The sequence below is a fragment of the Pseudorca crassidens genome, chromosome 4 (assembly GCF_039906515.1).
Source record: "Pseudorca crassidens isolate mPseCra1 chromosome 4, mPseCra1.hap1, whole genome shotgun sequence".
NCBI classification, from domain to species: Eukaryota; Metazoa; Chordata; class Mammalia; order Artiodactyla; family Delphinidae; genus Pseudorca; species Pseudorca crassidens.
The window spans coordinates 111,840,767-111,866,480 of record NC_090299.1 but is presented as its reverse complement, the minus strand read 5'-3'; the positions used below and the strand labels follow the sequence as shown (position 1 = coordinate 111,866,480).

Sequence of the window (25,714 nt, the reverse complement as noted above, 5' to 3'; positions counted from 1 at the left end):
ACTACTCTGTAACGGCTGGATGGGACTTAATATGGAAATGGTCATTTTTTGGGGGGTAGCAAAGGGATCTTCAGTCAGCCTGGAGTTAGAGGTACACATGCAGGGATGTTTGTACATAGGGTGTTAGGGTCGAACTATACCGTGCTGAGGCATTTGACCAATGACAATTCAAGAGGTGGCTCATGTAGATGTACTGAAAAAGGAGTTTGCATTTTCCAGGTTGTGGCTTATGATAACAGATAAAGAGTCTCTGATAAAGAAGGCAAAGATGCCTCTCATTATCCTGCTGTGAGTTTGTCACCAGTGGTCATATGAGGATTTTAAATTGAGACTCAGTTTACCCATATTAATGCTAAAAATTGATGCTGTGCAGGATAATCAGCATGATAAATATGACATGAAAAAGGAAGTGTTATGGAGGGGGATTTCTGTAATTCTTAGGAGATATAACATAGAACAGGGTTAGGAATACTATTTAAGTCCTCAGAAATTTATATATCAGTACAAGATGTACACGTAATAAGTAGAGTAAATTTGAAATCCTCACAAGGAAATCAAAATGAGTTCGAGTACATTATACTCAGACTTAGTGGAATGAAGGATGTACCTTGGGCTTTTTCTAGTGAGAGAACTCTGGAGAGCACTTTATGTTAGTTTGTAAAACTGAGTGGTAAGCTTCTTCCCAAAATTCAGTAATTCCTCAAGTTCAGTTGTGGCCACTGGAACCTTTGATCCATTTTGACTAGAGAAACCATCAATTGAGCTTCTATTAGAAAAATAGTGACCTGGCTACATAGGTTAGAATGAAGGATGAGTTAGAGATAGAGGAACAAGCTAGAGGTCTAATTTAGCTACAAATAAAGCATGTAGACATTGATGTCAAAATAAAGCTATGGCAATTATAGACTATCAATCAATGTTATCAATATGTTATTAGTTAAAATGCATAGAATCAAAGTGAGAATTGCTCGGGTGCATCTGTTTTGCCTGAGCACCATGCATTTAATTATAATGGATCGGCCACACTTAAAATGTTATTTATCGGTTCTGGAAACCACATTTTGAGATATTGTTCAAGTGAATATATACTAAAGAAACTGACCAAAATGACCCAATAACTCAGACCGTTACACAAAAAACGGTTGTGATGTTTCGCTTCCAGATGTGTAAGTTCAATAGATATATGGTTATTATCCAAGTATTCAAAAATAGGAACTGCTCTTTTCAGGAATTAAAAATAGTTGTGTGTATGCATGTGTTTCCACACTCTAGGATCAGGACTAAAGTGTGGAAACTACGGAGAAGGAGACTTTGGCTTCTTTGGGGGGAAAATTTTTCAAAAGATGTGAGTTCCTTGCCAATGGAATAAATTGCTTTGTGAAGTTGTGAATTTCTCTTTATTGCAGGAATTCAAACATAGTTGGACTACAGCTAGGTGGGAATTTTTCAGAAAAATGAAGTTTTGGTTGGATGTGTATTGGAGAAGTTGAAAAATATTGTACTAGATATTTTTAAGGTCCAGAGATCTTGAGTTCGTGATTTTAGGTAGTGATAGTAGGAATGGAATGCAAAGAATCCTTCCTTCTTCCCGTGATCTTCCTTCCTTCCTCCTCCTCTCCCTTTAACCGTTCCTCTACCTTTTTTTTCTCTTTCCCACTTTCTTCCCTTTTCTCTCTTCCTAACTTCCTTTCTTTGCTTCCTTTGTGCTAGACACTCTACTAAGTACTGGGAATACAGTGAGGAACAAAGCAGACATAAAATCCACTCTCTTAGAAGTTACAGTGTTTTGGAGTTAGAGAAAATTATCAATTGTGACCAGTGCTAGGGGAGAACAAATAGGCATCTGTACATATTAAGGTAACCTGGTCTGCTTTGGGAGGATTGGGGGAATTCGTGGTGGGGAGGAAGAAAAGAGGAAAAGATAGAACAGGAAGAGGGAGAGAGAGAGAAGAATATTTCAAAGAATCTTTTGAACATGGTAAATGATTTGGTGAAGTCATTTAGAAGTGAGAATAAATTATAGATTATGAGAAAATTTTAAGGCTGCAACTTTAAGGAAAGAGTGATTTACTTGAAAGAAACAAGGAAGATAGGAAGAAGAGTTGGCTCTTAAATGAAGCTTATTAGGTTGGTTTTGACCCTGTTGACTGTGAAATATTGATAGATCTGGTTTTCATTGATTGATATTGGACGTGCAGGTTGATAATATGAGTGCTTCCTTTTTATAAAGGAAATGCACCTGTAGCTTGATAACCTTTATTTTATTTTCCCACAGTATTATTTTAAATCTTTATCCTCTCCTGACATTTGTTTCTGGGCTAAATGTAAAACTTCACAGATTTCTATCCTTCAGTATTAGTAAAAAGAACTGGGATTTTATGTTTATTGATAAGACAAAATTGAATTAAACAGAAGGGTTAAATAGAAATAACAGCATTTCTTGTAGCATTCAAAAGTTTGAATGCTACAATGAGCTAGTTCAAGATTCATTCAGATTAAATTACTGTCCAGTTATATCTATGTAATTGTAGTTACTGTTTGCATTTTTTCCTGAGATTTAGATCTAAACTAAAATTTGAGGATGAAAGTAATATATATGAAGAAAATTATGAGTCAATTCACTAAACATTATCAGTAACAACAACAAAAAACTTTCATTATGAAAAATTTCAAACATATAAAAAAAGAAAGAGTGAAATAATGAATCTCCCATGTCTACTTAGTTTCAATGATTCTCAATTTATGGCTAAATTTATTTCATATATAACCTCTTTACTTCCCCACCCCAAATTATTTTGATGAAAATATCAGAATTATATCATTTAATCTGGAAATGTTTCAGTATATATCTTTAAAATATATGCAGTCTTTAAAAAACATATTCATGATAATAGGAATATACCTGAACAGTAGTAATAATTCTTTGATGATATTCATTTTCAGAGCTACTATTGTTTTAAAATTTTAAAACTTTAATGAGATAATTGAAACATTTGACTTTAGATGAAGTGAGGCAGTTATATTTTCAAACAGTTTTTCTTCTTAGTATAGAGACTTGGATGTGTACTCGAATTATCAGACACTACTGGCCCTTGGTCAGTAATTTTCTATCATGATGGTATGAAAGTCCAGATACCCCAGTACCAGTAAAGGTCATTTAAATTTGATCTCAGTCTGTATTCCTCTCACATAAAGAATTAACCACATCAAATTTCATGAAATAATATATTGAGTAACGATTCACAGGAAAGGACTCTTGGCTAAGAGGTTGATTTGTTTCTAGGTTAAAAGGTGGGGAAAGAGAGTATGTTAATTTCTCTATTATCTCATCCAAAGCAAGCTAACTTTGTATTGTCAATTTGTGAAAAAGTCAGTGAATCATAGCAGGAAGACTGTAAATTCCTACTCCATTTGAGTGGACATACTGTAATCTAGTGAAAAATGTTTGCATTAGAAGAACCACTTAGTGCAAGGTATTTGACAATTTTTGCTCTTGTTATTTACCTGAAAACTGAAGCTATATCTGTATCATAAAGATAAAATGAATGAATGTGCTAGTTAGCTAGCTAGTTAGTCAAAGAAAACCTAGTAGTTGCTAGTTAGTCCAAAGCTAGTTACAAACAAGCCCAGATTCAAAAGGGAGGCATATGTTTTGGGAGGCTAGCTTCATCTGGGACATCTTTGGTGCCACCACAGTATTTTACTAATCTAATTATTTTTATACATCCTTTCTGTCTCCTCCTTGTGCCACTGAAGTTTCTCCATTTGATTGTTTTTTTTTGGTTTTATTTTTTTTGGTACAGGTTATCAAGGATCCTCCTCCACCACCACCCTCTGCACCAAAAGAGGTAAATGAGTGCCTAATAAGTGATGTGGGTGTATTTAGATATTATCCCTAATTTGATCAATTACATTGTTATTAGATAACTGTGATACCTATGTATTGACTTTTGAAATTATGAAAATCAATTATATTTTGTCTTCTCATGATTTCTTTCATGTGCTAGAGGAACGGGGCTTTCACACATTGATAAACGTAGACTAGCCATCAGGATAAATAGTACATAGAGATTTAATTTACTTTTTATAGCAATATATCAATAGTTCTGCTGTCACTTGTCTTATTTACAAAAAGTTGGAAGATCCAAGCTGGCAGCTTAAAGATAGTATTACTTTCTTCAAAATGATTATTACTTTTACATTACTCTGTTAGCCAAAATTGTGTTAGCAACAGAAAATATAGTGTGCATTTTCAAAGCTTCTTAACTACCTATCTTTTCAGTACAAATTTCGCAGAGTTTAAATTTACACATACATTGAGGCTTTAAATTATCATTGAAATGCGGTCCTAATTTTAATGTTTTATCTTCTTAACTATGAAGTGATGAATAAATCTGGAAAAACCAAATGATGCTCATAGTTAAGGAGCAACTTCTGGTAGCCTAGTGAAATAAGGTAGATTCCTCAAATTGTGGAATGGAAGGAGTCCTCATATTCTGTAGAGCCTCACTTGAAATTTATGCACATAAGCATAAGTACATCCACATGTACTATATGTAATTTTTACTATATTTTGTCCATATCAGTGTCATTATTCAGAAAAATATTTAAATGTGAGTTGGTTCTGACTAAGCAATATTTTAAGAAATTAATTAAACTCAGTTTTAAAAACTTGTATCCACATAGGAGGAAGAAGAATCTCTGCCTACCAAGAAATGGCCAACCGTGGATGCTTCTTATTATGGTGGTCGAGGGGTTGGAGGAATTAAAAGAATGGAGGTTGGTATCTTGAAAAAAAATTAGAAGCTGCTAATGTGGAATATGTAGTTTTAGAACTATCAAGCTGTGGAAACTGTACTTTTCACAACTCAGTATCCTAATATCATCCATTTTTACTTAACACTAGGTCTTTTTTGGACAAATTTTTTTTCTATGGAATAATCCTAGCCATTTCAAAACTATTCAAGAAGAACTGACTTCATTAGTCAAAGAACTACATTGATAAGATTTCTGAATTCTAAAGGGCAAAACAAAATTAGGGTTTTTTTTTTACTATTTTGGAAAAAATTCCTACGGAGAACATGAACTTTGAAGAAGCCAGATACTTAAAGTTGCAACAATGCTTGTCTTTGAAAAGATCCAATAGTTAAGTACTATTTGAGGAGAAAAATATTAAAATATTCAATATCATGGATAAGACCCTATCACAAATGCAGAGGAAGTACATTTAAGGCTTTTTTTTTTTACAGGTTTTAGTTACCACTTATGAATAATCATAATTAATATTAAATATCATTTATAGACTATTAAATTTTTAGACTGGCAAAACATGTGGACTAAAATTGAACTTAAATATTATATCTTGAAGATGAAATGAGGTCTTCTTATCACCACAGAAGTATTTTTCAAAGTGATGGATTAATTAATAATAAGCAGGCACTGTCAGCACTGAGCCCTTAACAACAGTATAGATAGGCCAACATCCCACCCGAAGGAGAAATTGGAAGAATTTTCTCATTGATATGGTGACATTATTATTAAACACAGATCCTGGCATTTCTTTCTTATTAGTTATTCTTTAATTTTATTTCTCAATAAGAAAGAATTTTTAAGTGTTTTGCAATCATTGCACGTCTCCTACTGTCATATCTGCTTTGTCCCATTACTGCCAGCAAAAATCAATAAGCTAATTAACAACCTCACAACTGTTGCAATTTTCTTTTCTTTCTTTTTTTTTTTTTAATTTTTTTGTTGTGCCACGTGGCATGCAGGATCTTAGTTCCCCGGCCAGGGATCAAACCCGTGCCCCCTGCAGTGGAAGCGTGGAGTCTTAACCTCTGGACCACCAGGGAAGTCCCACAATTTTCTCTTTTTATACATTTAAATAAAATTCAGATTCCCAAGGAGAATTTCCCATTTTCAACATAAATTTCAGTACTCTTCAAAAGAAGCCCAGACTTACTTAAATGACTGTCATTACTAAAGTGGTTATCTGATAGTGATTCTCATTTTCTTGACCACATTAGATCTTAAAATAATGCACATTTTCCTAAGAGCTTGCCACTTTATTGCTGATATCTTCTGAGACAGGTACCTCATTGCCAATAAGCCATGAAAAAGGCAGGTGCTAGAACTTACTACATTTGTCTTTTGGAGAAAATATTGCTTCTGTGTTTGCAGGTGGGTAATTGGGAATATCAAGCAGTACAAGAGAACATGGTGAGGCTAGCTCTTGACATGGAAGGAAGGTCATTTTCCTTTCATTTGCCTTTGTTGTGTCATTCTAGGATTGGAGAGGTTGGGGAGAGTGTGGACTGGATGTCCCTACGTATTAAAAAATACAATTGTAAATAAAATCATTACATATGAATATCCAAATATGATCTGTCATAGCTTATTTTTAGTTTATTTAGTCTCGTTCCAAAATGTGTGTATAAAAAGATGTATGCAGGGGGAAAAGGGTTTGACAGGAAATAGCACAACATGTTAGTAGCTTTCTCTGAATGGAGTGATTTTCAATTTGTGTTATATATTTCCCTGTTTGTTCCCAACTTATTTGACAGTGAGCATGTACTAATTTATATTCAGAATAATAAACTTAATTCCATTTTGAAATCCACACATATAAAATACCACATGACAATGAGATTCAGATATATTAGTTCTTGCTAAAAACACGAGGAATTGTGGCAGGTTTTTGTTACTCCAATATTCCATGTTCCAAAGATTAAGATCTCTTTCTACAGAAAAGAAAAGTTTATGCATGAGCTACTGAATGGGTTCTGAGTTAAAAGGCATATTATTGGAATATGGTCAAGAAAGCCAAGGGCCCATGGACATTCTTGAGTAACTCACATTTCATGTTTTAAGAGTTATTGACTCTTTTACTTAAAATGTAAAATTTAATTTAATTTAATTCAAATTTAATTGAAATTTATTTATTTGTGTTTTACTTATTGACTGTTAATTAATGTGAAGTTATATTGCCCTAGCTTTTTAGCTGAAGAAAATTTATGAGAAGGACTCACTCACTTTTAATAAATCAGAGTTCATTTTAGCCATGGATAATTTTGGCTATGTTTTATGTAGTACTCCATCAACGAAATGGAAATGAGAATGAAGAAAAAAATGAGGAAGTAAATGTGGGCTTCACAAAGGGGAAACACAGTATGTAAAAATACACAATAAAAAATAAACTGAGGGACTTCCCTGGCAGTACAGTGATTAAGACTTCATGTTTCCACCACAAGGGGCACAGGTTCAATCCCTGGTTGGGGAACTAGGATCCCATATGCCACACAGTGAGGCCAAAAACAACAAAGAAAAAATAAACTAAGAATTTAGTGCCTTTAGACTTTTTCAAACATCAACTAATTTAAACTTGGAGAGGAAAAATAGAAAACATAACTTGTTTTAAAACAATGCCTATTCAAACCTGAAAAGTATTTTCCTTAAAAAAATTCCCCAGTTTAAACTGGGGAAAATGAAAGGAATTATAGAAATTATGAGCACATCTGAATTAAAGAATAAATCTTCATAACTCAATGTTATTTTAAGCCAGTATAGGGATTTTACCTAGAAATTTTTTCTTCCTCCTAAATATTTAAACACTATTATAATCGCAGTTTGCAGAAAGCTGGAACTGAGCTGATGTTAATAACAGCTGTTAGCACAACTGATCCACAATACCTAATGGCTTCAAATGTGTGTTTCTGCCAGTTCCGCGTGAAACTGTTTTTGTTTCTTTTCTCAATTCTGAAATTGCTCCTTTATGATACAACCTCCAAATATGCTGTGGAAATTATGGAATTTCATTGTTTATCATGAAAGCCAAGTAGAATAGGAAGAATTTAGCTATCAAGCTTGCACTTTTTTTTAAATAGTAAAAAGTCAGATATATTAATTCTGTTAAGGTTGCCTTTAGCAATCCATTCTTGTTATTCTTTTATCCTTTTTGACTATCTCAATGTGGTCAAACTAAAATATTAAAATTTATACATATAAGTGTATATATATATTTATTTGCTTTTAAGAGTTTTAGGAAAACTCTATATAAAGTGTTTCCTAGTTTGAGTGAGATTGAGTGAGAATTGATTGTTGTATTATCTGTGGTGATGGTGATAATAATGATAAAACAGCTACTTCATGAACTAACACAATGGATTTATTTAATGCATTTCCTTTATACCTCAGCAACTATGTATCATATGTTTAGAAATGCAATGTTGGGTCAGAACTCTAGTTCAACTGTCTTCGTGTTCTTTATCTGAGAATGGTACAATGATACTTGGAGGAAGAATATGAGTACCATTACCTCTAGAATATCAACTGTGAAGGCTGGGTTAGTTAAAATCTAAGTTAAAAATCCATCATTTCTGAATGGATCTAAATTTTACCTACTTATGTTTCTACTCTGAATTACTTCTCTCTGTTACGATACTCATATGTTTATTTGACTATGTATCTTCATTTGTTTTTTATTTTTTCCCTTAAAATTGAGACTTTACAACTGCAGGAGATGTGTCCTGGTTTTAGAGTTTCTTAGTTCAATTTAGATATATCTAAAGATTTTTAAAGTTTTACCTTATCTAGGTGAAGACACTGTGATTTGAAAGAGAAGGTCATTTCTCTGGGAAAAAAGCCAACTATCTAGTTCTAAAGGTTTAATGATATTTAAAACAATTTTAACGACCTCATAAAGAACATTCTAGTACCACTGATAACACTGAAATATACAGATACATTTTAATGACTCAACAGAGTCCACTTGAAATTGAAAACCTACTCTAAAATTGTAGTAAAAAAAAAGGTAAAAACATCTAAGTAAGCCTTATCAAAAAGCTATGAATAGATCTTTCTATGAACAGTAATCATCTGTATTCCTACCCACTAATTCAGGTCATTAAAATGCTTTTAAAAAGCATTTAATCATTTTTTCTTTGTAGAAATTATTCAACTCTGGTGAGCCACTGTGTGCCCTGGACAGGCCTTCCTGATTCTTTTTAGAGCTTCACTTATCTTTGTCTTCTTTGGTAACATTCTTGGTTTTTAGACTTCTCTACTGTTCCTCGTTGGACAAAGCCTTTCTCCAGGGGCCACAACTTCTTCACATGCCCACACATGAAAAAATTTGGCTAAAATGTAGCCAATTTTCATTGAAAAGTAAAGAAAACATCATTTGACCTTTTTGTTTTCAATGTCTAGGTTTTTCAGAGAAAGGAATCCTCCCAAATTTGTGGAACTCCCTGGTGTCCCTGAATTTTTCTCTTCAAAGCAGAGTCTTTTCAGATTTGTCTTCCTCAATGAAAAACTGATATGTCAAATAACCATACCCATATGAATAGAAGAAATAAAGACTGAGAGCTACTTTACAAGAAGTTGAGAAAAATATATATAATTATTTTATTTCCAAAGGCTAAAATTTAAATCATACTTTTTGCCTTAGTCAAACTTGATGGAAAGTTTGGAAGGAAAAATTAACTCCTTTGTATAAAATATATTTGTAAAATTCAAACCTATTTGAAACTTACTGCACCCTTCAGACTACATATGTTCAAATCCCTGTCCTGCTGCTTACTAGCTGTGTGGCTTTGGGCTCATCACTTAACCTCTCTGTGTCTCGGTTTCCTCATCTGGAAGCAAAAACATAGTATCTATCTCATTGCATTTTTGTATGGATTAAATGCAGCTTGGCACATAATAATCATTCAATAAATGCTAATTATCATCATCATTATCATCTATTTCACCCAGTGCCATCAGTATATACAGGTATGTCTTTAGCTAGAAGGAGAACATACCTAATTAGAGAATAGAATTACACACTGTCATGCATTTCGTATGTAAAACACAAATTAACTCCTTATTTGAAACAATGGAGAAATGGCTGCATCAAATTTAATAGATGCCAGATTTTTATAAAGGATCTTTATTTCTAGAATCTTAATATTAAATACATGAGAAACCTATTAAATCTCAGAAGAGTAGGAATTTGGAGCTAGGATACCTACTCATCTTTGGACTCTGAGGTGGTGAATCAAAGAACCAACTAAACAAGAGCCTGTGCCTCTAGGCCACTATATGTCTGATATCAGTATTTCTCTTTGTTTTAAAGGTTCGTTGGGGCGATAAAGGATCTACGGAGGAAGGTGCAAGGCTAGAGAAAGCCAAAAATGCTGTGGTGACCATTCCTGAAGAACCAGAGGAGCCCCTTAGGCCCAGACCACCTCGACCCAAACCCACACTCCAGCCTCCTCAGACAAAGTGGTACACACCAATTAAGGTGACTGTTCAAACTTTGTGGGATTTAACGGCAACTTCCTAGAGAAAGTGTAATCCTTTTAGTCTCCCTGCCTGCCCCCGCAACCATCTGCAGGAGGACCAAGGTATATCAAATAACAGACATTCAATTTACCTTATAACAACTGAATATTTCTCAGTAACAAGAAACTCCATTTTTGTTATTTATTTATTCGTTAAATTTATGAAAGAAATGAGAGGAGAAAATAAGGCTTTACCTTCTTCATTTTAGCTCATTTATTTAACAAGCAGAGGCCGAGTACATTCCCCAGGTATTTACAGATCACGTTTCCCTTTAGGGTCGGCTGGATGCGCTCTGGGCTTTGTTGCGGAGGCAGTATGACCGGGTGTCCTTGATGCGACCTCAGGAAGGAGATGAGGTTTGTATGTGGGGATGTGTTAGGAAAATAGTGACCGCTCAGGTGTGTATAAGGAAGGGAGGGAAATAATAATCAAAAAGAACCTAAAGTCCTCATTACAGCTGAAGAAGGAATTATTATTGTCTCATGCAAATTCCTATTACGTAGGGTGCTTAATAAATGATTATCTATTGTTAGAATATGTCTTCAAGCCACAGTTTAACACGAGGCCCTTTTCAAGTAACATAAAAATTAAGGTCCACTGTACACATACTTTAATAAGCACACTCAATGCTTCAGCCTTTGACTTGGACGGCGTCACATTCTGTTCTGAGGTTTTTTACCCAGCGGGGAGGACAGAGTGGGGATTAGTAAGTCTTGCTAACATTTACTAGCATTGAGGCCTGGGGTACATGCCTCAGATCCTCTGTTGCTTTAGGTATAAATAAGTATTTTCCTGCCTTCAAAGTTGATTTAATCTAATTTCTTGAAAATGTGAAAGTGCTTTGAAAGTTATAAAGCGTTATGGACATCTGCAATGGTGAGATACACACACACACTTATGTATAAAAATACATACATAAATACATACACACATATATGTGTATGCATTTTCCCTATCAAGGAAGCCTTTTTTAAAAAAATATTTATTTAGTTAGTTGTGCCAGGTCTTGGGGGCGGCTCGCAGGCTCCTTAGTTGAGGCACATGGGCTCCTTAGTTGTGGTATGTGAACTCATAGTTGCAGCATGCATGTGGGATCTAGTTCCCTGACCAGGATTGAACCTGGGACACCTGTACTGAGAGCACAAAGTCTTAACCACTGTGCTACCAGGGAAGTCCCAAGGAAGCCTTTTTGAGGCTTTTTTATTATTGGAAATTTGGCTAGAATTACTCCAGCTTTATGATTTCTTTAATATATAAGCACTATTTCCTGTTGTATCGATATAAGAAAAATAGTTTAAAACCTTTTCATATGCAACAATGAGCAGGTTTGGTTCAGAGACACAATACTGTTAGTAATAATAACAGAATCTTTTCATTGTGTGTCAACGTGATTATCATTCTGTTTTAACAAGTGCATGAACTTCATTGATTTCAGCTTCAGAGGACATTAGGTTATTCAGGTCTGATGGGCTTTTTTTTTTTTAAGGATGAAATAACTGATGAGATTAATATTTATTTTTCAGTGCCAAGCTATATTTAGTGTTATATGATTCTAGCTAGGTGTTTAAAATACCAAAACATCTAAATTTTTAGATCTTACTTCTATGAGATGGAGGTAGTTTTATAAACATCTGAGTTCAGACATTTGGAGAAGCAATTTAAGAAAATATTCCTGGAATATTCCCAACAGATCATTTACCCTTTGCTTGGACCATAAGTAGAGAGAACCAGGTGGTTTATGAAGCAGCCTCTTTCATTACCAAACCACTGTGGTTAATAGAAAGTTCTTATATGTAATGAAATTTGTGCCTCTGTTTAAATTAATGCATGATCTGGAGTTCTGCTTCTGGAACAACATATAACAATACTATTCTTCAATATTCTAGACTTCTACTTTGCAGGTTTTTAAATTGTTTTCATGTATTATCTTAGTTTTCTGTCCCCCAAGTTAGACATTAGTTCATTTGTTCAATAATTTTCATCTTTTTGAGTGTTGGGTATAGTGCTAGCACTAAAGATGTATTAGCAAAAACAGAGAGTGGTTCCAGCACTCTTGTCAGTACTTTCTGTATTCTTTTAACTCTCATGATTAAAATTTAGTTTTTTGGCCTTTTTTCACTTGTACTAATTTTGACTTAATTCAATAATTTCTGAATTATAAATATGCACAAGTAATGGCATTAGGTGATACTGGGGAGTGGGTACAAACTATAACCTTTGCCCTTAAGAAACTAAAATTTGTTTGGGAAACAAGATACATACAAAAATAAAATTTATTCCAGAATGTGCTCTGGGCCATTTATATGTAGGTGTCAAGTACTCTTGAGTGTATAGAGGAAGAGAGATTAACTCTTCCTGGAGGAATTTGGGAATGCTTCTTCAAAAATACAGGCCTTCTATCTTTGAAAATGAGTAGGGATTCATCAGGTGAAGTTAGGTGGAATGGGTATTTCCACAGATGAAGCATCATGAATAAAATCTCTGAGGCAGCCAAGAATAGTGGTTTGTGGATAGTCTGGGGCAAATATGACCTTCAAAGTCCAGGGGAAGAGAAATTTTTGACAATACTCTGTGATAAGTGTCTTTTGGTGTCCATTTGATCAATCTTGATGTTGTGGTTTATACTTTGTGTCCTATTTAATTAATCTTTCCCTACTCTGATGTCATAAAGATGTTCTTTTGTATTGTCTTCAGAAAGTTTTAAAAAATTTTACCTTTAGTCCATCTGGAATTTATGTCTGTAAATAAGGTAAAGCAAGGAACTAATTTTATTATTTTCTTGTGTGTGTTAAAAGTAAGCTGTCCCAGGACCATTTATTATTTTTATTTATTTATTTTTCCATGTGTTTGTGTTTTTTACGTTTTTGTTTTCCCTGTAATTGATTTCTAATCTCATAGTGTTGTGGTCAGAAAAGATTCTTGATATGATTTCAATTTTCTTAAATTTACTGAGGCTTGATTTGTGACCCAAGATGTGATCTATCCTGAAGAATGTTCCATGCACACTTGAGAAGAAAGTGTAATCTGCTGTTTTTGGATGGAATGTCCTATAAATATCAATTAAATCGATCTGGTCTATTGTGTATTGTCTCTATTTAAAGCTGTGTTTCCTTATTAATTTTCTGTTTGGATGATCTGTCCATTGGTGTAAGTGAGGTGTTAAAGTCCCCCACTATTATTGTGTTACTGTCGATTTCCTCTTTTAGAGCTGTTACCAGTTGCCTTCTGTATTGAGGTGCTCCTACGTTGGGTGCATATATATTTATAATTGTTATATCTTCTTCTTGGATTGATCCCTTTATCATTACGTAGTGTCCTTCCTTGTCTCTTGTAACACTCTTTATTTTAAAGTCTATTTTATCTGTTATGAATATTGCTACTCCAGCTTTCTTTTGATTTCCATTTGCATGGAATATCTTTTTCCATCCCCTCACTTTCAGTCTGTATGTGTCCCTAGGTCTGAAGTGGGTCTCTTGTAGACAGCATATATGTAGGTCTTGTTTTTGATCCATTCAGCAAGCCTGTGCCTTTTGGTTGGAGCATTTAATCCATTCACATTGGAGTTTGCTTTTGTAGGTCCTTTTGTCTCTTGTGTTTCCCACTTAGAGATGTTCCTTTAGCATTTGTTGTAGAGCTGGTTTGGTGGTGCTGAATTCTCTTAGCTTTTGCTTGTCTGTAAAGCTTTTGATTTCTCCTTCGAATCTGAATGAGATCCTTGCTGGGTAGAGTAATCTTGGTTGTAGGTTCTTCCCTTTCATCACTTTAAATATATCATGCCACTCCCTTCTGGCTTGTAGAGTTTCTGCTGAGAAATCAGCTGTTAACCTTATGGGAGTTCCTTTGTATGTTATTTGTCATTTTTCCCTTGCTGCTTTCAATAATTTTTCTTTGTCTTTAATTTTTGCCAATTTGATTACTATGTGTCTCGGTGTATTTCTCCTTGGGTTTATCCTGTATGGGACTCTCTGCACTTCCTGGACTTGGGTGGCTATTTCCTTTCCCATGTTAGGGAAGTTTTTGACTATAATCTGTTCAAATATTTTCTCAGGTCCTTTCTCTCTCTTCTCCTTCTGGGACCCCTATAATGTGAATATTGTTGCATTTAATGTTGTCCCAGAGGGCTCTTAGGCTGTCTTCATTTCTTTTCATTCTTTTTTCTTTATTCTGTTTCGCAGCAGTGAATTCCACCATTCTGTCTTCCAGGTCACTTATACGTTCTTCTGCCTCAGTTATTCTGCTATCGATTCCTTCTAGTGTATTTTTCATTTCAGTTATTGTATTGTTCATCTCTGTTTGTTTGTTCTTTAAGTCTTCCAGATCTTTGTTAAACATTTCTTGCATCTTCTCGATCTTTGCCTCCATTATTTTTCCGAGGTCCTGGATCATCTTCACTATCATTATTCTGAATTCTCTTTCATGGAAGGTTGCCTATCTCCATTTCATTTAGTTGTTTTTCTGGGGTTTTATCTTGTTCCTTCATCTGGCACATAGCCCTCTGCCTTTCCATCTTGTCTATCTTTCTGTGAATGTGGTTTTTGTTCCACAGGGTGCAGGATTGTAGTTTTTCTTGCTTCTGCTGTCTGCCCTCTGGTGGATGAGGCTATATCCCAGGACCATTTATTAAAGGTTTTTTTTAAAGAAAAAAAAAAAAAAGATAGTCTGGAAGTTGGGGATTAAAACCAGAATGGAAAGTTGGGAATAGACGATAAGAAGTCTTTGAGTTTGGGTAAATTGATATATTTGTGCTTTTGAATGATGCATTGTACTCATTCTTTCATTCATTCAACAAATATTTATCTAGTGTCGAACGTGTACCAAGCACTTTGTTAGATACCAAGTAAATCTAACATTCTTCTTAGATTATAGTGCTAGAATATTTTACATGTTGCCCCAGCAGGTTAAGTCATCATTCATTTTTCCATAATTGAAGAATGTTGCTTCCTTTATTTTGACCAAAGTTTCCTTTGTTTTTTAGTAATTTGGTCACACTTCTGTCTTATATAATCCTAAAGCCTTTTATTCTAACTCTTGGGGTTAAATTGTTTCAAAATTCAGAATTTTTCAGATTTTAGGAATCTGATACAGTCCATATATCATATTTCATGTAAAGCATCATCTCCTCAGCTCATTACTGAGACATTCTGCTACAGAAATATTAATTGTTACAAGTGGATAAATAAAGACCATAAATACTCTCAAGTTAGTTCAGGTCAGGTTTTGGTGACAAACTTAACATAAAACTTTCAGTTGTCAAAGATTTTGTATTTCAAAAATATAGACAAAAGATAGTAAACTTTTATTGTGTTATTAACTAAAATTCCAATATTTTCACTCTTCACCTATAGACATGATTTATGGTTTTTTAGTTTGTTTTTATTTAAATGCAGGACTTTAAGCTTAGTAAATATCAATTGTTAGTGCAATCAATTGATTTGCTTTTCCATCAAATATATGATTCTATATGTGCCTGACACAGTCTTACTTAATCATTTTTCATAGTACCTATTCTTGATGGCTTTGCTGCTTCCAGAATTTTTGTCACTTAGTTCAAGCCACTGTTCAGACCTCAGTGGAGTACTCCATGAGAGCCTTGGTTGTCTAGGTTGACACTCTACACAGTTAATTGACATGAATACGGTAAAGCTAGGAGCCCACCAATACTATAAACTCAGTTTACCATCTTACTCCAAGGATATTTAATAAATTTTGTTAAATAGTTTGCTGAATTTAATTTGTTTAATAGTTTGCTGAACGTATATTTATGTATTCCCCCATCCAACCAAACCAGTGATCCAAAATTATTTGATCATGGAAATTAGGTAAGTGTGACATGATTAGCTCTTTTGCTTCTGATTCTTGCTATGATCCTTTATAATATTTATTATTTTTTTAAACTGGGGTTTGATGTCAACTCTATAGTTACCAGCATATAACTTTTTTCCTTTAGACAACCTGAGAGATCTTTGCCATCCCCTTTCTTTTTCTCATCTCCCCATTTTTCATGTTTCACAAAGATTATTAAGAATATCTGAGTTTCTTTCAACTCCACATCATCTGTCAGATCCTCTTTATTTGATGGAATTAATGCCAATGTAAAATTCCCATCCCCCATACATACATGACTATAACCTGTATTTTTTCAGAGACTAAATTATAGAATTACACAGCAAGAATCATTCTAATACTGTGGCAGAATTAGTGTTCTGTATTTTATTTGTACAACTGAAGAGTCCCTACATTTGTTATATATTTACATTATGTTTTAGGAAGTCAGCACACTGTTTCGGTTGTATGATCTCTAGAATGCTTTCCTTCCCCCACTCCTTCCTTCCTTCCTCCCTCCCTCCTTACCTCCCACCCTCCCTCCCTCCCTGCTTTCCCTCCCTCCCTCCCTTCCTTCCTTTCATTCATCCATCTAATCTGTTTCTTCTCAAACACATTTATCTTCACTATGCTTTCACTTAACACAGTTGCTAATTTCTTATACCAGTTTATGCATTTCTTATACACTGTGCTGATTTTCTTTTTGGCTTCTTCTTCTGAATGAAGTATTTCAATTGCTCTATTCTTTTCCTTATGAACACAGTAAGTATTGTTATTGGTAAGGCCAACCCATGTGACTCTGTGTACTTGTGCCCCAAAGAATCTGAACCAATCATAGGACACTTACTCATAGTAAATATTTGGTGGATTTTATTTAAAAGACTTTATAATAACTGGAATAATCAAATATTATTATCCAAAAAGTAATATTTAATTATTTGTCTAAATAAAATCATGTTTGCATGGTGCATGGCATAATCTGTATTATAGTAGACACTCCAGCATCCCACAAATTTTATTTTAAAAAAAGGACATATAATATTTTTAAAATTCCAGTACTTTTTTTGCTTTAAAGTAGCTTTCATTTGAGAAACTTTATTTACCTAGTAAGAAATTGAGGACCCAGAGGCAGAAAGAGAATAAGGGATTTAGAGGATATTTGGCCCAGCTAATTTTGATGTATGATATAAAGCTGGGGTGATTTGCTTTATCTATGTATGAGAAAAAGACCATGGCTCACTGTTACCTTCTGTTGGTGGTAGAAGTCACCGTGGCTAGTTAGTTAAGCTCTCAAAAATTAAACTGCCTGAACTCTATGGTTTTTATCAATTTAGTTTATATAGACATGGTTTGTCTCATAGGATTACATGGGGTAGAGAAAAATTTAAATTTAGGTGACTAAGATATCCAAGTAGCAGTGTCCTCTAGTTTTCTGGCCATTCTTTGCTTTGGATTTTCTAGGCAAACCAGAGCATAATCGTTGAATGAGAAAGTGTCTTGGAGTTTTTTTCTGATAGCTTTAGATAACTAGACTTCCCTATGATTAGGTTCCATCAACATAAGGAAGGGTAAAATTCTGTCTTCAAAGTTACTCCCCTGAAACCAATCAGTACTTGATTAAACTAAGTTAAAATATTGATCTCAAATTACTCAGACTACTCATGAAAGATTTCATAAATACTATATATACGGTATGTGTACTATATATACGGTATATGTAGGTATATATATGTATTGATATTGATTCCACTAAAAAGGTTTGTCTCTGCATATCAAATAGTTCATTGGAACAAATGTTATTAGCTATTCAAGTCCAGTTCTTTTTAAGAGAAACTTTCTTATCAACATATCAATTGGTGAATAAATTTTGCAAATGATTTTGTTATTTTCCTGTGCTTGTAAAGGCTTGTGTATGTTTACTTTTGATTATGCTTCTTATGAAATGTGTGTATGGTATAGGAGGGGTGTGGTGTGTGTGTGTGTGTGTGTGTGTGTGTTTAAAGCAATTTGTACATTGTAGAGATTAGGAGGACTTTTGGAAACATTTTCATATCATTAGACATGGATGCAGTTTGCTTCATACTGTCAAGAAACAAATGAGAATGCTTTCTCATTTCTGAATTTTAAAGATATAGTCACGCTTTTCTTGAAAAAAAAAAAAAAGACACAACAAACTACACTGCTGGAAAGACAGTAAAACACAATTGTTTTCAGGTTGTGGCTGATGGTTCCAAAATAACACAACCTCTGCCTAATCAACGGCGTGTTTTCTACCTTGGAAACCAATCTTGTCATTTATTTATAAATTGTTTACTGCAGATTCTGCCTCTTGAGAGTTTAGTTTAATAAACAAATCAGCGTCCGTAGGACTAAACCGGGAGTTACGCACACTTACTGTGCAAGTCCCGTCACGCTGAATTTCAAGCCAAATACTCTCCTTTTATGGCTCAGAGACCGCACCGGGCTCATTTGCAAGATTCACCGCTGAATTGAAGTCCTTGATCAAGTAATTGAAGTTCAGGCATCAAGAATCCAAGTGGCGCGAGAGATCTCTCGCTCTGCCCCTCACTCCCGCTACCTATGGACGCCGCCAGCCCCTGCCGAGGTGGCGGGGTCTGGCAGCCGGGCCTGGGCTTTGATTGTGGCTGCAATTCCTCGAAGTCATGAATGTTGCAGCGCGCCGCGCGCTTCCAGGTGTGAGCGAGCAGGTTGTCACCGACATCTGTTTGCAGCGGCGGCAGCGGCCGCCCCGGCCCGCACCGAGCGTCCGGATTGTCAGCGGAGGTAGTTGAGAGCGGCAGGAACGTTTTGGTCTCACGCTCGCTGCCTGGAGGCTTGAAACACCAAAGGTAGGAGCGGGGGTGGACACAGCTGCGCTCCCTAACTTGCCTTAGGCACAAATAAAGAGATCTAATGCAGTTTGACTCCGTGGCGGTGGGGAGACGAGGACAGAAAGCCACTTCAGAGACAACTTAACGCTGCAACATCTGCCACCAAGTTTCCAGGGAGTGACGGGGGACAGCAGGTACAGATCGAAGTCTCCACATAACCTCCATTAAGCCGTGGACTCTTTTGAAGGGCCTCCATCAAACATGCTGGAGTCCGCAGCAGGAGTTTTGTTTGGTTTTCAAAGCGGTGTTTTGTTTTTGCAATAACAAGGTAATTTATAAATGATGCATTACCATGCGTTCTCCTTTTTTATCTGAAAAGAGAGAGCCAGAGAAGCAGCAAAGCGAAGAAAGAAGAAAGCGCAGCACTAGTTTGGGAGTTGTTCCACAAACCAATTAAATCTCCAAGGAGCTTCCTGTCTGTAATCGAGGTTATGTTAACCTTCAGACCGCAGTCCCTCGTTCACCAGTAAGCAGACAAATTTAAATACGGCAATAAAAGAATCCTAGTGATAGTAACATCTGTGAAGTACGCCCACTATGTCTGTTTTTAAACTTAGGGCTTTTTATTACATGGAGATGAAATAGAATTAGATTTTTTCCAATGTATTTCATTTTTTAGTAAGACAAAATTTAGAAAATTGCATTGACTTTTTTCCCCATTTATAAAGGTTTCATACTGATAGTTGGATATTAAAACTCAAAAGTAAGAATCACACATTAATGGAAGCATTTTTCTTTTTTGAGGAAGTTCCCCCTCTACCACCTAGATCCAGCTGGAAAAAAATTTAAGGATTTGTATAATTTTCGCTGGGAATATTGCAAAAACTCATAATTGTGCACACACACATCTATGGCATAACAGATTTGGTTAAAATATTAGTCTGGCAAGTAAAGCTCCAGGGTATGGTAAGGTAATAAAGATTCCATGGTCATGTAAACTTTTATCATTAATAATATTTAGGCTGCCTCACCTGAGGAAATAGCTGTGCCACCACTGAGATAAAGGAAAGATGCTGACTTGAAGGTAGCCTTTGGAGTGGGTGCAGCTGGGGAGCCATGGCCTGGGGAGAAACGCGGGCATGTGGCAAAGTTTTCATCAGTCAGTGGTGAAGTAAGCAACATAAATGCATAGTGAGTTTCCAATTAACCTAAATTTATTACGTGGAGAGGACTTATGTTAATTGTGCAGATATTTTCATTTTTTTAAATGATTGATGGTACTTTTATAAAGAAAAATGTTCATTGTAACAGAACTCAATGCCAGTCCTCTGATTTTTAAACAATCTACAGGAAAAAAAAAAAAAAAACACAAAAACCCAACCTGAGACCATAGGTAGCACAGGTTCGTTTAAAAGGCACCACAGAAGCCTGATAACCGCAGTGGCAGATGATTCAGGCTGGACCTCTGGCTTACATTTCCAGTTCTAGATTTATGTTCACTCCTCTGTCAGTCCTGCTTCTGAATTCTCATGCTCAAAACAAATGGCCTCACCCTCTTCAATGGCGGCTTCCTCAAGGATTCTTACCCTCCCAAGGATCACTCTGAACTCTGTCATGCTTACAAATCACCCAGTGCTCTGTGCTATCAAACCACTTCATCTTCAGATTGAAGAAGCATCTGGAAGGCAGAGATTTTGTGCCACACTGCCTTTAAGTTCCCCATCACATTTGCAAAACATAAACCAGTTGTGTGTGTTTCTGAGCAGTTTGAAACCTTCACTCAGATGATTTGATATGTCAGATGTTTTCAGTGCTTGGAATTATGATGCTAATGACTGCATTCTTTTTTTTTAAATTTTTATTCGAGTATAGTTGCTTTACAATGTTGTGTTAGTTTCTACTGTACAGCAAAGTGAATCAGCTATGCGTATACATATATCCCTTCTTTTTTGGATTTCCTTCCCATTTAGGCAACACAGAGCATTGAGTAGAGTTCCCAGTAGGTTCTCATAGTTGTCTTTTTTTTTTTTTTTTTTTTTTTTTTTTGCGGTACATGGGCCTCTCACTGTTGTGGCCTCTCCTGTTGCAGGGCGCGCAGGTTCAGCGGCCATAGCTCACGGGCCCAGCCGCTCTGCGGCATGTGAGATCTTCCCGGACCAGGGCACGAACCCGTGTCCCCTGCATCGGCAGGCGGACTCTCAACCACTGCGCCACCAGGGAAGCCCCGTAGTTGTCTATTTTATACATCGTATCAATAATGACTGAATTCTTAAACTTAGTTTTTCGATTCTATGAAAATATTTTGTGTCCTATAGCCAAACTTTGTAATAGATTTTAGGCGCTGTAAGATAGCCCTTTATTTTAGCCTTATTGACTCCGTTCTATTGAACACAAAATGCCACAGTGCTTTCATACTTTTCCTTTTTTATACTTAAATGAAAGAAAAATATCAAAAATTTTAAAAATTGTAAAGTGATTGCTTACATTTTATTTCTATAAGTTCTGAAATTTTGTATGGTCCTTTAGGCCAATTATGTTGCAACATCACTGGGAAAAAGTACCACTAGACTTTTCTATCCCTTATGTTACTACCAGTATCTTTCATTCTTATTATCTCTTGTCAATATATTTCAGGGCATCCTTAAAATACCTTAACTATCCCGTTTAAATTAGTAGAAGGGATTAACTTTAGTTTATACATATTTGAAAGGCAAATTTTTACTAGAATAACTCACGTCATGAACACGCCATTGTTACAATTCCACTGTCTGATTTATGAGTGTGTGTGTATGTGTGTATATTTGTATGTGTGTGTAAAATGTTTAATATAAATATATGTGTATATATATTCCTATAGAACATATTTTCTCAGTGTGTATGTCATCAACTAATGTCTGTTTTGGTGGAAAATAACAAATTCGTGAAATAGAGTGCTTTTTGATGCCATTTCATAATTTAACCAAAATCATCTCTTAATTATGCATATAAGCTGGCAAAAGTGTTGACTCAGTTTGGTTCCCTAAAGTGAAATACAGAATATGCAAATTTTAATCATTTAAATTACCAAAAAAGCTTTATTTTTTTCAGAGAAAGTATAAATAGAACTTAGATATTTAATTGGCTTTTTACCCCTCTGATCCAAAATAACTTGTATTTAGTGGCATCATATACATGTTATGTATTAACTTATAAGTTTAGGTAGAGATATTTCTTGGTTAATATTGATCAACAACGCTTTGATAATCGAGACAAAAATTATTAAATTAGTTTAAATATCCTCAAATTAATGCACTGAGTTTAGAAATAAACCTTTTTTGTCAACAGTGAGCACACTAAAAGAATACTTTGAAAATATCAAGAGTTAGCATTGGTTGTCCAGGGCTAAGTATATTATTTTCTTAGGGTCAATATACAGCTTTGATGTTGAGCCCCTTGAGGACATCAGTTAAATCATCCAGTTGGGAGCAGAAATGTCAGCAAAGATAGAATTTTTTTTTTTTTTTTTTGAGGTAAGCAGGCCTCTCACTGTGTGGCCTCTCCCGTCGCGGAGCACAGGCTCCGGACACGCAGGCTCAGCGGCCAATGGCTCAAGGGCCCAGCCACTCCACGGCATGTGGGATCTTCCCGGACCGGGGCACGAACCCGCGTCCCCTGCATTGGCAGGCGGACTCTCAACCACTGCGCCACCAGGGAAGCCCAAGATAGAATTTTTAACCTTTCTTTTCCTGTGACTGAGTACTTTTTGTGTAGCCTTTATTTAATTTTAATTACAGAAGATTAGATTTGTAATTATTTAAATAAATCATTTTAAAATTTCTAATAATTTACAAAAATCTATATTATTTTGTATATTTTAAATATTCAGTTTTAAATTTAGAGCTCAAAGGATATAGTCCAAGGAGGGGAAAAAGTACATTATTTTGTAGACAGTTTATTACTTTAACAGAGTGAATAATGATGGTGTCTTTATGTCTACCAGACCCCCATTTATAAGTTTAGTTTAAGGCAACCTGCATAACGCAGTTAAGAAAATCGGCCTGAGTAGAAAGCTTTTATTGCCCCCTTTTAAAAATGAATTTATATTAATACATTACATAAATATATACTTTTAAGGAGAAATAAATGACATTTTGGCTAAATAGCTTTCATTTCCTTTTCTTTTTCCAAATAAAATACTATAATTTTTATAATATACACTTAAAATCTAAGTAAATCATCTTTAAAATTGCTTCACATAGGGCTTCCCTGGTGGTGCAGTGGTTGGGAGTCCGCCTGCCGATGCAGGGGACACGGGTTCACGCCCCGGTCCGGGAGGATCCCGCATGCCGCGGAGCGGCTGGGCCCGTGAGCCATGGCCGCTGAGCCTGTGCGTCCGGAGCCTGTGCTCTGCAACGGGAGAGGCCACAACAGTGAGAGGGCCGCGTACCGCAAAAAAAAAAAAAAAAAAAAAATTGCTTCACATAAACATGTATTCTCCACTAATTCTGCTCTAAATCAAATCACAGCCTCTAACATTTGAGAAATTTGAAACTGTTGTAAACTTTGAGGTATAAAAAAATGATTTACTGTTCAAACTTTGCAACAAATTATGTTTGAGTGCAGTGGACATTCACTTGTTTACCATTTTATTTATCTGACTTTGGATTAAAAATTAACTGTTTTTTTATTTCAAAGGGTTATAAGAAATTTCTTTTTTTTTCTCCTAATGCTTTTTTTTTTTCAGTTAATGAAATTGGGATAGTTTGACAAACTCCCATTTCAAAATAATTTTATTCACTGATTATACCTCATATCACTCACTCTAGAGAGCTCTTTTCACTTAGAAAATATGTGAAAAAAAGATGGTTCTAATTTCCTAAACTTTATAGAGTCCCATGATTCTTCTTCAAAAGCAGGTTAGTGTACTGAAAATAATACATATTATATATTGAATATTTTTTCATAATCCTGTCCAGTATCAAGCACATTTTGGTTTGCAATCACACACATATCATATTATATCATATCCTATCTTAACTGACAGAGTCAGTAAATCTGTAAAACATACTTCAATAAAAAATTAAAATAGCACATTTATATACATAGCATACAGATAAGAGGTCGAGAATAAAGAGCAATTACTCTCCAATTATCTTTAACAATTTCATTTCTCTCCTTTCTTCTATCTCCTAACATCAGTTGATTCCTACAGTTTAACCCTTGACCTTATGTTTTCTCTCACCCTACTTTCTCTAGAGACCATATAGAGTTTCACTGCTTTGCTATCATCACTATACACACCATTTTTAGACAATTCTATCCTCCCTCCTCCATTCTACTTGCATGTCTTTGAAAGCTTATATGAATTTTCATCTTGGATGTCTTATTGTCACCATATTCTCTGTGTTTAACTGGATTACTGTATTCCTTATGTATGGCTTTCACATTTTAACTTTACTGCCAGTTATTCTAATTACCCTTCACCTCATGCATCTAAGCTGAGGCCTGCAGACCCCATGGTTTCCACAATGCAGTGAGCAGCGTTAAGACCTTAACCTTCTAAATCTGGGTATGATGTCCTATGCCAAAAATTCTCAGTATTTCCCTATAATGTGCACAAGATGTTGATTCAGTGAACAGGATTGTGTGTGCTAATGTCCCTTTTAGTTTTATTATAATTGATTAAAAGTAAAAATGAGCTGTGAATGAATTTATGCGTAAACTCTACTGATTCTTAAGCGATACATCATTTTGACTTTGTAGAACATAAATGTTTTTTGTTATCAGGACTTATTATTGTATCTTCATGACTCCACCCTGAAACTAAGCTAAGACATCAGAGCAATTCTTAAATTAGACAAACTTAAATTATCTCTTATAAAGATATGGCTGAGGATGCTGATACATAAAAATGCAATTTCTGTGGAGCTAAGATTTATCACTTTGGGATGATGATTAATTTTTAATTTATAATTAAATCTATTGAACATTTTCTGAGTTATAAGAGCATGACACAATTATTTTCTCTTAGGTTGAATTCTGAATAGATGAAGGCTTATAATTTTTATTAATTCTCTTTATCAGGATATGTTATTATTTTCTTGCTTGCAGTTGCCTTTTTCTCATTTTTTTAAAAACAGATTTAATCTTTGTTTCATATTTGGTCCAAGAGAAGTTTTCAGTGATTGAAATTCTTGTAAGATATATATATTTATCCAGGTGAAACCGTACATTGCAATGTCAGTCTCTCGCATTATCATCTTCTGTCCAGGCCTACATGTGGCTTATGCCAGCTCTGAGCGTCTCATTAGTCCAGTTTATAGAAACACTGGCTTCTCAACAGTGACAAGAAGGCTGGTGACTGAACTCAGTCCCTACTCTCCAGAAGAAGTGTGATGGCTTTATTTGTCCTCTGAATCCAGATTTATGAACTAGTCCTATGCTCTTAACTAGATTAGTTTCTTTTCCATTAACTGCTTAAAGTAGGGCAGCTGAGTTGTTGTGTGTAAATTTGCTAATGTCTACTTCGTTAATCTCAGATACAATAGGCAGCAGATAACAGGATCAAAGTTTCAGGACCTCAGGTTTTCATGCTGAAATAAGCATGGAAGGGTCAGTGGAGTGGGGAATTGAAGAGATGGGAGGAAGTGTTACATTGGGGAAAAGGGGCTGACTTCTGTCATTAATCTTAATTAATTGCCATGAGTTTTAAATCTGAGTTATTAATACTGAAGTTAAGCCCTTAATACACTGTTCAT

General features: G+C 35.1%; 1 protein-coding gene across 3 annotated transcripts in view; it reads left to right on the top strand.

Moving 5' to 3' along the window:
* The window catches only part of ANTXR2 (ANTXR cell adhesion molecule 2), a 163,700-nt gene that overhangs the window by 91,029 nt on the left and 46,957 nt on the right, over nt 1-25,714 (top strand). For all 3 annotated transcript variants that reach the window (XM_067736358.1, XM_067736357.1, XM_067736359.1), the window contains exons 13-16: nt 3,804-3,848; nt 4,687-4,779; nt 10,115-10,282; nt 10,599-10,679. In XM_067736358.1, coding sequence (XP_067592459.1) covers nt 3,804-3,848; nt 4,687-4,779; nt 10,115-10,282; nt 10,599-10,679 — 387 coding nt within the window. The remainder of the gene's footprint in view (nt 1-3,803; nt 3,849-4,686; nt 4,780-10,114; nt 10,283-10,598; nt 10,680-25,714) is intronic.